Source organism: Oncorhynchus mykiss, chromosome 3 (assembly GCF_013265735.2).
Source record: "Oncorhynchus mykiss isolate Arlee chromosome 3, USDA_OmykA_1.1, whole genome shotgun sequence".
NCBI lineage: Eukaryota > Metazoa > Chordata > Actinopteri > Salmoniformes > Salmonidae > Oncorhynchus > Oncorhynchus mykiss.
In genome coordinates, this window is record NC_048567.1 from 26752498 (window position 1) to 26764208 (window position 11711).

The window sequence follows — 11711 nt, forward strand, 5'->3', positions numbered from 1 at the left end:
TAGCCACAAACTAACTGGCCGGAAATCCACAAACCTCACCTCACCTATTGCACGTCACTGTCAACATCTTTTGCCAAACTGTTCTGTACATAAAGCTATTGTTCTGCTAAAGAGAGCATGAGCAGTCATTCACCTGCTATCCATCATATCTATCATCAGTATTCATCTTATTCATAGTGATCTGAGGGTGCTTGCTTACTATATCAGATGGAGGCAAGGTTTAGAAAACAAATTACTCAGAAGAACACAACATTTTATTTGTGGAGCAATCTCTCAATTCATTTACGTTTGTTGATAACACTTGTCCACAGAAACTTCATTACCCATGAATCACACAAATGTCGCTTGGATCCTTACGTAGAACGTCACATGATAAGGAATTCAACATGGAGGACATTGGAGTAACTGTTGAAAAAATTCAGGTATGATTCATTTTGACCGTGTACATTTTCACGCCGTTTCACCGTTGTTTTTGATTATACAAAGCTTTAAAAAGTATAGACAACTTAAAACGTACTATCTTTAGTCTAAAGTCTTCTTTGAATATATTTAAATCGTACGTCATCCAACTAAACGTGCCAATTCATTCACGGCACTGTAAATGCTCTGTCATGTAAGCTAACATGCTATCGCAACTGGCAAGCTAGGCAACTTTAGCTAGTTAGCTAAACGTTTGTATTTTGGTGTGGCTACGTAGCTATTTATGTTGTGGGGGTAGTATTGGTGCGCTTCAAGCTACAACCAACGTAAACAAAATAAGTAAACGGCCGGCAGGTAAGGTTAGATAGCGAAGTTAGGTAACAAGTCAGAAAACAACCGAATGTAACGTTAGCGAGCTAACTAAGTAGCTAGCGCGATAAATTAAATTGCATATGACTGAGCCTAATGTTGAATGACTTATTAATTATTAGCCAAGACACCAACCGCAGTAACGTACTTATCTGTTACGGAACAGCACTGAAACAATCGTGGATTGAAATGTCTTCCAATCCGCGTCTCTCACATTTTCTGTCGGTCATCACTCACCCAGCATTAAACAAGTAACAAGCTAGCTAGCTAGCAACACAACAAACAGTTAGCTAACGTTAGTAGTTAACATTAGCTATAGAGTTTTCACAGATTTGGGGGTATGCTCTCAACGTAGAATTTGTGTAAATGTTTGTGTTGTCTTGTGTCTACACAGGACGAAGTGCCTGCCATGCTGAACTCACGACCCCAGACGGGGCTTTCTTTCCTGGCCCCAGAACCAGAAGATCTTGAAGACCTTTACAGCAGATACAAGGTCTGTACTGTGAACAGCTTATGTTTGACTGTGCTTGACTGTTGAGATCTATTTCTTTCAGCACCAAGAAAATCAATTTAAATCATACAGGCCCTTTCTGTGATTTCTTAATCACTGTAAAGATGTTAACTATTACGGTGCCTAGAGAAAGTATTCACACCCCTGGACTATTTCCACATTTTGTTGTTACACCCTGAATTTTAATGGATTTTTTTTGGTCTCTGGCCTACACCCAATACCTCAGAATGTCAAAGTGGAATGATATTTTTCTATTTTTTTAAACAAATTAATTAAAAATGAAATGCCGAAATGTATTGAGTCAAGTATTCAACCCCTTTGTATGGCAAGCCTAAATAAGCTCTGAAGTAAAAATGTGCTTAATAAGTTGCATGGACTCACTCTCTGTGCAATAATAGTGTTTAACATTAATTCTGAATGACTACCTCCTCTCTGTACGCCACACACAATTATCTGTAAGGTCCCTCAGTTGAACAGTGAATTTCAAACACAGATTCAACCACAAAGACCAGGGAGAATTTACAATGACTTGCACAGAAGGGCTCATATTGGCAGATTTTTTAAAAATGTATTTTTTAAAACAAACATTGAAAACTGACTTTTTTTAAAAAGCGGACATTGAATACCCCTTTGAGCATGGTGAAGTTATTAATTACACTTTTGATGGTGCATCAATACACCGAGCGACTACGAAGTTACAGGCGTCCTTCCTGGTTCAATATATTTTCCACCAGACACTGGGAGATGAATTCAACTTTCAGCAGGACAATAACCTAAAACACAAGGCCAAATCTACACTGGAGTTGCTTACCGAGAAGACGGTGAATGTTCCTTAGTGGCGGAGTTAGTTTTGACTTAAATATATGGCACGACTTAAACTGTTGTCTAGCAATGATTTGACAGAGTTTAAAGAATAAAAAAAATTGGCCAAATCTGGAAAATGGGTAGGAGCAAGCCCATGTAATGCTTTGTAGGTTTGCAGTAAAACCTTGAAATCAGCCCTAGCCACAACAGTAAGCCATTGTAGTGGAGGCTAGCACTAGAGTAATATGATCACTATGATTCATCAATAAACATTCATTCTCCATGACACCATTCCCAATCTCCCCTTTACTATTGTAGAAGCTGCAGCAGGAGCTGGAGTTTCTGGAGGTGCAGGAGGAATACATCAAAGATGAACAGAAGAACCTGAAGAAGGAGTTCCTCCACGCCCAGGAGGAGGTGAAGAGGATACAGAGTATCCCCCTCGTCATCGGCCAGTTCCTGGAGGCTGTGGACCAAAACACAGCCATCGTGGGCTCCACCACAGGTACAGTATTTTTACACTTTTGTCTGTCCTCACATAGATTGTGTAGGTAAACCTCTGGTTGTTGGATCCAGAGACTTTAGACTTGAATCCGAGTCGATATCGGTCCGATTATTGGCCCTTTTCTATCGGCTTTGCCTATTGTCCCTCTGCCTAGCAATTCTGCTGCTATGCCAGCCGCCACTCACAACCTGAGCCACGAGCACTGCACAATGCCGATGAATGTCTAGCTGGGAAAATCAGCAGCAAGCTAGCTCATTCTCCAACAGAAAGGTGCAGTATTGAGAAACGGATGAATTGACAGTGAACAAAATTGCAGATGCACTTCCCTTATACGGTTAGTTGACAGTTTGTGCAGAAATTCTTTGGTTGTGTAAGCCCACAGTTTCATCAGCTATCCGGTTGGCTGGTCTCAGACAATCCCGCAGGTGAAGGAGGTCCTAGGCTGGCATGGTTACACGGGGTCTGCGGTTGTGACTCCGGTTGGACATACAGCCAAATTCTCAAAAATGACATTCAATGTGGCTTATGGTTGAGAAATTAACATTAAATTATCTGGAAACAGCTCTTGTGGACATTCCTGCAGTCAGCATGCCAATTGGCCGCTCCCTCAACTTGAGACATCTGTGACATTGTGTTGTGACAAAACTGCACATTTTAGTGGCCTTTTATTGTCCCCAGCACAAGGTGAACCTGTGTAATGATCATGCTGTTTAATCCGCTTCTTGTTATGCCACACCTGTCAGGTAGATGGATTTATCTTGGCAAAAGGTAAATGCTCACTAACAGGGATATAAACACATTTTTGCATACATTTGAGAGAAATAACTTTGTGCATATGGAACATTTCTGGGATCTTTTATTTCATCTCATGAAACATGGAACCAACTCTTTACATGTTGCGTTTTATATTTTGTTCATTGTATTTATTGTAGTAGCAGTAAACAGCAAGTGATATGAGCGATGGAGAGATGTGAAAGGGAGTGAAGTTGCAGCCTTGCTCTATCCAAATGTAGAAGTAGAATCAAGTTCTAACCCGCCCATTTCTTGACAGATAGCTGGAATAGCCAATTGAGATGTTTCAAATTTTGTCCTTGCAACTGAGTTGTTGAGAACATTTTCTCCCGGTACCGGAAAATAACATAAAATACTAGTTTCGTAAACATCCTTGTTCACAAATCATAACGTTACGTTGGACTCATTTGTGTTAAATAGATATTTTATATTTTCAAACAAACAGCAGTGCCTATATGATGTCATTCCATACAGGTGTGACATACTGGAGTGATGCTCCTGTGTAAATGTTGTTGATTAGTTGGCTAATATACTGTTAGTCCAAAATGAAGGACTAACAGATTGTCATCTGTAGCGCCATAGACTCCATTGATCAGTCAAAACAAGCTCAATAACTCAATGCATGCACACACTCCTATTGAATATGGATTCACCTGTATTGTGAGTATGCCTATGACATCTTAATTTACCCAGTTTATCAAGATATTTACCATTCAAATAAAGTGACCATTGTTATTTAGTTTGGTAATAACTAAGTCAAATGTATTGTTCGGTTTAATATTGATGCGTTATTGCATACATGGCTGTCTTTGGGAAATGTTATGTTGTATATCTGCCTAAAATATCAGACAACTTTGACCCCTAAAAAATCCATATCGGTCATTCTCTAATAGCCGCACACCCATAAGCACCTATATTTTACACAGTAACACCAATGCCTGCTGAACATTTGCCTCTAATATTCACTAATGACATTTCCCCCTCTCTTTCCCTGTGCCACCCTCTTTCTCTGCTTCTCTCGTTGTCCACCCCCTTCTCCGTCTCTGTCCACCCCCTTCTCCGTCTCTGTCCTCCCCCTTCTCCGTCTCTGTCCACCCCCTTCTCTGTCCACCCTCTTCTCTCTCTCTGTCCACCCCCTTCTCTCTCTCTGTCCACCCCCTTCTCTCTCTCTGTCCACCCCCTTCTCTCTCTTTGTCCACCCCCTTCTCTCTCTCTGTCCACCCCCTTCTCCCTCTCTGTCCACCCCCTTCTCCCTCTCTGTCCACCCCCCTTTCTCCTTGACTCAGGCTCAAACTACTATGTGCGTATCCTAAGCACCATCGACAGAGAGCTGCTGAAGCCCAATGCGTCGGTGGCCCTGCACAAGCACAGCAATGCCCTGGTGGACGTGCTCCCCCCAGAGGCTGACAGCAGCATCATGATGCTCACATCAGGTACACATACACACTATTCTACCCCCTGGTATGCCTATCCCTTTTGTAATATGAGTCAAAGATGTATAAAGTTTTCAAAGTAAAAAAAAAAACATCAATTAAAATTCCCTAAAAGGCTTTTGTACATTCATTGACGTGTTACCTATGCCCTTATAGAAGTTATATTCAAGATGAATGTAAAATGTCTTTCAGAATAACACTAAGTGTTTAAAAAAAAAAATTTTTTTTCATAATCACAACATTTCTGCTTTGACTGGCAGAAATATAACTATAACTGAGTCAACAAAACAAAGTTATTGTATTTTAATATTAAATACTGGTGTTAGACTGTATGACAATATTTTGTTACCCTGAACACATCGCTACGGCCCACAAATATTGATTAAATGTGATTCCTTCAGCAATAATTTAAGTTATAATACTGCATAAAAAGACAGGATAAGATGTTTAAAATGTCCAGGCTAGTTGAACTTAGATCGCTTCCATACTAGAGAGAGAGAAATGACCCATACGCCACACACATAAAGAACATGGGCTTTCCTATGCAGCATAGTTTAATTGGCACATAAGGTACAGTTTAATTGGTTTCATTTAGGATTAAATCAGCATTGAATATTTCAAACAAAGCATTAATTAGAAAACATTCCATAAACATTGTGCAAAAAACAGTTTTGCTTAATTTTTCCCCTCTTTTTTTGAGCATCAGATTTTGTCATTGTATGGATCGGTGGATGATCAGGATTGACATCCTTCTCTGATAGCTGGAAAATGTAATAGTTATGACACTGGCACAGAATAAGATTAACATCCATTAAATGTTATTAGTAGTCTATTAATGGTAGGCTATACAATGATGACACTTAATCAAAGTTTAAAAGTTAAATCAACTCCCCCTCCCTTTCTCTCTCCAACATGTTTTGTTATTATTTCATTGCTAATGTTAATAATAATCACTTTACTATAATTTGAGCCTGTGGCAAAACTTTACATTGTGTTAATTTGCATTATTACATGATTATTACATTAATGTTTTCATTATACATTGTTACACTATAACTGGTACATTTCTCTTCAATGCAGGTACATAAATGCAATTTCGAGATGACTACAGACATAGCTACATAAAATGGCCATCAAACTACTTCATTCAAACTTGTACAGTCTCGATTTATCATAAAGTTCCCCAAATGTGAAGCAGCCATTAACTAATATCATTCATAATTCATTTTTTATCCATAATTTTGTGTAATATTATATTACTAATATAATCCATCAGTTATACCTTATTAACATTGCAATTAAACATTAACTACAGTGTAATAGTGCAACTTAATGTTAAGTGTTATCCACCCAGCTTTATATCCTATTCTGTTGCTGACGATAGCATGGAAACAATACCTTTTTTTTCTGGCTAGTCTTTCTGGATCTGCGCTAATCTTTTGTCTGTGCCGTGCAGCCCTCTCCTTATTAGATAATGGCATCTATGCCTTGAAATGCCTTGAAATGCCTTAATGCCATACAATTGTTTAAAATTATATTCAGTATTCATACAAGTAAATATGAATTGCATAATTAAATGTTGTTAACTAGTGAAAACATGGGATAACAAAGCTACTGTCATTCAGCATAACAAGTGATATAACATGAAACTCTTGTTGTGCTGAAGGACAAAAGCGTGATACTGAAGGACAGATTTCATACAAACATATTTAACAGGCAGTTCTTTGGCAACCTATATAAATTAATGACCTTAACCTATAAAGATTATCCTTACTTTTTATATTTAATATAGCTTTTTATAAAATAACATTAAAAGTAAGTTTTCTGTGTTGTACTGAAGGGCATGCGTTTTTGTTAGGTTACTAGAGGGTGAAAAGGTGAAATCATAAAATAATTCAGCGATTTACTCACCTCATCACATTGATAGAGGGTATTCTTTGTGATGCCACACAATTACCATCATGTTATATGTTTTAAAATGGCTTTTTGCTTTTGTTCTAGTTTATGACATTGATGAAGTGCCCGGACAAAAGTTATTCTCGGTTTAAAATATTTTTTAGATACAGTATTGTCGCCCGTTATTCTATATATTGTTGCAAACACTAACACAGTTATGCCATGGGTGTTCATTTATATTTTTTTAGGATGAATTTCTACATTTTAAAAACATATTTTTCAAATTTTAACCTGGATAGTTACACTGAAGGACACTTTAGAGCTCAATAACTCCCTTATTGTAATAGTTTGCAACACAAATATTTCTGGATGAAAAGAAGGGTAAGAGTGATTTAATATTATATTGATCAATATATTTTTATGTTAAATTAATGGCTTTCGGACACCAAATTTACACGTCTTTAACCCATATATTGCACAGTTGTGAGTGGAAAAAACATGCGTGCTTACATGCATTGCATGCATATTCCATTCATTGATACCTTATCACTTGTAGTGCAGCTCCTCTCCTCTTATGATATATGTGTTATTTTCCTGTATCTCTCCTTGCAGACCAAAAGCCGGATGTGATGTATGCTGACATCGGAGGGATGGATATCCAGAAGCAGGAAGTGAGGGAAGCAGTGGAGCTTCCACTCACACACTTTGAACTCTACAAACAGATTGGCATTGACCCGCCCAGGGGGGTTCTGATGTATGGGCCTCCTGGCTGTGGGAAGACCATGCTGGCCAAGGCTGTGGCTCACCACACTACAGGTAGGCCATTCACCATGTTCACCATTATCTATAGGATGCGCTGGTGCTAACATGATTAGGCTATGTTGTCATTTTTTTGTAGCAAATAATTGTCATGTTACCATATCAGTATTTGGTTATTGACCAATGCATTTAATTTGATATCTTGGTCTCTTTCTCTGTCGCTTTCTCTCTCTCAGCGGCGTTCATCCGTGTGGTAGGCTCTGAGTTTGTGCAGAAGTACCTGGGTGAGGGCCCCCGCATGGTGCGTGACGTCTTCCGGCTGGCCAAGGAAAACGCCCCCGCCATCATCTTCATTGATGAGATCGATGCCATCGCTACCAAGCGTTTTGACGCACAGACTGGAGGTATGAGCCATTGTGTAGGTTTTTAGAATCAGCTGCACAGAATAGGCTATGGAATGGACTGGTCATTGGCTAATCACTAGCATTGCACATAGCAACCAAATCCAATAAGACAAGCAAAATAGAGCAGATTTACAGATTGGCATTTCTGATATCAAATGTTTCTACCTGTGTTCTTCAGGGTTCTCAAGGTGCTTAAAGTACTGACATTCAAGTACTGGAATACCTTGAAAATCTGACGTTTTCTCAAGTTGGTAATTAAATGAAAATGAGAGGAGAGGGCCTCCTGAGTGATCGGGAGTCCCAATAGGGCTGCAAACAATTGTCCCAGCGTTGTCTGGGTTAGGGGAGGGTTTGACAGGGGGGGCTTTACTTGTCTCATCGCGCTCTAGTGACTCCTTGTGGCCGGCTGGGTTACTGCAGGCTGACCTCGGGAGTCAGTTGAACGGTATATCGTCTGACACATTGGTGCAGCTGGGTTAAGCGGGCAGGTGTTAAGAAGCGCAGTTTAGCGGGTTATGTTTCTGAGGACGCATGACTCGACCTTCGTCTCCCGAGCCCGTTGGGGATCAAAATTTGGGAGAAAAGGGGGGTTAAAAAATATATATTGATAGGAGAGGAGAACAGATAATGCGCTAGTGCGCAATGAGACAAGGATATCCCTTCCTAACCCGGATGACGCTGGGCCAATTGTGCGTCGCCCCAAGGACCTCCCAGTCGCGGCCGGCTGCAACAGAGCACTGCGCCCGGCCCGTCACGGGTGCACGCTGACCAGGTGTTTCCTCCGACACATTGGCTGGCTTCCGGGTTGGATGTGCGTTGTGTCAAGAAGCAAGTTGGGTTGTTTCGGAGGACGCATGGCTCTCGACCTTCGTATCTCCCGAGTCCGTACGGGAGTTTCAGTGATGAGACAAGACTGTAATTACTACCAATTGGAAACCATGAAGTTGGGGAGGAAAAAGGGGTAAAAAACAAAAATTATAATAATTTTTCCTTAAGCTGGAAGTTTAATGAAATTGCGAATGTCACCAGTAGACATCTCCCAACACTGCTCATCACTACTCATATTACAAAATCATCAGTACTGACTTATGTATGTAGTGAAACAATGTTTTTGAGTAGAGCTAGCCAAGTAGTTTTTTTTTAGTTTGTGGTGATATATTGCCATCCGGTGGCGACTACGAACAATTGCGTAATATGAACTATTACAAATTATTGGTCCTTAACAATAAATATTAGTGCTTGGAAAAAGTACTTGAAAGTCCTTGAATTTGACTTGCTACTGTCTGTACGAACTCTGGATCTCACATTTTAGCTGTTTACATTGTAGTTTTTCAATCAAACAATGTTCAAATCAGCCTCAACTAAGCAGTTGGAACATGTTTCTGTAAAGGCCCCCTAGTTGCTGTGAGTCTTGGCTAGGCTATGGTTTCTCCTTGGCCCAGATGGAGACAACAGACCCATGGTCTGTCAGCTTATCTAGAGCATTGGGGAAATAAATAACATTCACATTTTTTGTGTGGCCAAGTGATTTGTTTTGACTGCCACCACCATAGAGAAGGATAAGGTTAAGGACAGGGTAGTTGCAGTTAACATCAGGTTAGAGTTGGGAATCGGAAGTTGCCCACAAAACAGAACTACCTGTAAAGATTTCAGTAAATGTCATTGTTTAAAGCATCCATGTGAACAGATTCACACACATCCACAATAGAGACAAACTTGGTTGTGGACTTTATAATTTTGAATGGGATTGATTATTAGGACTGAAAATAAGACCAAGCAGTTATTGGTGTGGTTGAACCCTGACATTGGTAATCCCTCATTGTATTCTCTCCTTCCCAAACAGCTGACAGGGAGGTGCAGAGGATTCTGCTGGAGCTTCTCAACCAAATGGACGGCTTTGACCAGACCGTCAACGTCAAGGTGAGCAAAGTGTGAGAGCGCTATGGTCTTTGCCTCTGTGACATATTGTCTCCAGTGCTTATTGTATGTTGTAGTCCCATTAATGCAGCTAACCTGTAACTTTGTGTGTCACATTGAGAATATGTTTAAAAAAAATATATGTCTGACACACCTTTTTGTTCTCTTGTCAGGTGATCATGGCCACCAACAGGGCCGACACCCTGGACCCCGCCCTCCTGCGTCCGGGACGTCTGGACAGAAAGATTGAGTTCCCCCTACCTGACCGCCGACAGAAACGCCTGGTCTTCTCCACCATCACCAGCAAGATGAACCTCTCTGAGGAGGTGGACCTGGAGGACTGTATCCTTATTATGCCCAACTTACAGCAGTCTCTCATAACGTGTGTGTTAATGGGTGCAGGTGTGTATTGTACTAGCAACATCATGCAATCTTTTCCTGCTCAGAACAAATTCTGTGTCCAGTTCATTGAGTGTGCTTGTAAGTTTTCATTAAATATTTACCTCCTTGATTACCCCTCTGATCTGGAACAATAGTCTCATGAAAGGTCAAATGAACCATGACTTAAGTACTCTAACTGATTCCCGCCTTTGTAAAGTAATGCACTTCCCCATACCTTTCTTTGGTTGCTAAGTAACCGAAAGAACTCTACATTGTTCAGTGTCATTTGTGTTTGCGGTTGTCCTTAACCAGTGTGTAGATGTGGCCAGACCAGACAAGATCTCCGGAGCAGACATCAACTCTATCTGCCAGGAGGTGAGTGGGACCCCGTGCTGTTGGGAGGAATTCTTCCATGGGGGGTCAAACTACTCCAAAAGACTCTGTCAAAGAGTCACAAGTTATTGCGTTTGCTAACTCTAGTTCCAAAGAGAACTAAATATCACCTGTTGTCGGTGTGAGAACTGGAAACACTCTTTTAAATGTGTTATAATTCTTTCATTCCTCTCATTCAGGCTGGCATGCTGGCTGTCCGTGAAAATAGGTACATTGTCCTGGCCAAGGACTTTGAGAAGGCCTACAAGACAGTTATCAAGAAGGATGAGCAGGAGCATGAGTTCTACAAGTAGAAAGTAACCCCCCCCCCTCCCCTCTCTAAAAAAATAAATAAAAAGGCATTCACACAATTTTGTGATTTTATGTGTGTTTGTCTACTACTGTGTCCATTTGTGGTTTCAGACTGACTAACACACACATAGTGAATGGACTGTGTCTTTATGTTTTACTTGACTGTAGCTTGTATAATGGCTGAGAGTTTGTACCTGTAATGTACTCACTGATTAAACAGTACTCTAAAAAATATTAAAGAAGTTTTCCATAAAAATGTAAGAAAAGTATGCATAGTTGGTCTTTATTGTTCATGTGGACTGAAATATACTGGTTTAAAGTCTAGTGATGTAACAAGACAAACACACTAACATGCCCAGGGTCATCTGCAGTGGTAGCCATACATTTGATAGATAAAGTGACTGTTGGTCATAGCCTCTGACTAGGAACAGAGCGCCAAGAATAGTCTAGGCACCACTGATGCGGGGTCCTCCGTTAGAGGGGACATGGCGGCTTCTTTCCCTCTCTGTGTCTGCCCATGATTCAAAGCAGTTCAGCCTCAGGTTGAAGTTCAGCCTAACACCACAAGGGGAGAAAGACTCTGTTAGTCAAGCTCTCTGGAGATACACATTAACTATTAAGGGCAAGATTGTGGTTTAGAAAGTAAAAGGCCCCTCATATAGTATATCAATTGGAATAGTACCCACTTGTGTCCTAATGGGAAACATGGGCAGGTGGTCAGTGACTGGGTCAAGGTAGTTGGTGTAGAGGTCAATGGTTACACACTCCAGGTCCTGTGACATCTTGGCGAAGATTGGTCCCAGGTCATGGTTTGGTAGCATCAGTTGCGGTGCTGG

At 40.5% G+C, this 11711-nt stretch overlaps 1 protein-coding gene across 1 annotated transcript; it reads left to right on the forward strand.

Moving 5' to 3' along the window:
• The first annotated feature begins 339 nt into the window (after positions 1–339).
• LOC110516307 (26S proteasome regulatory subunit 6B) lies at positions 340–11141 on the forward strand. The gene is made up of 10 exons (XM_021594804.2): positions 340–422; positions 1184–1282; positions 2423–2609; positions 4688–4834; positions 7343–7546; positions 7726–7893; positions 9737–9813; positions 9984–10152; positions 10511–10566; positions 10764–11141. The coding sequence occupies exons 1-10, from the start codon at positions 387–389 to the stop codon at positions 10875–10877; spliced, it is 1257 nt and encodes a 418-aa protein (XP_021450479.2). The 5' UTR covers positions 340–386; the 3' UTR covers positions 10878–11141.
• The last annotated feature ends 570 nt before the right edge of the window (positions 11142–11711 follow it).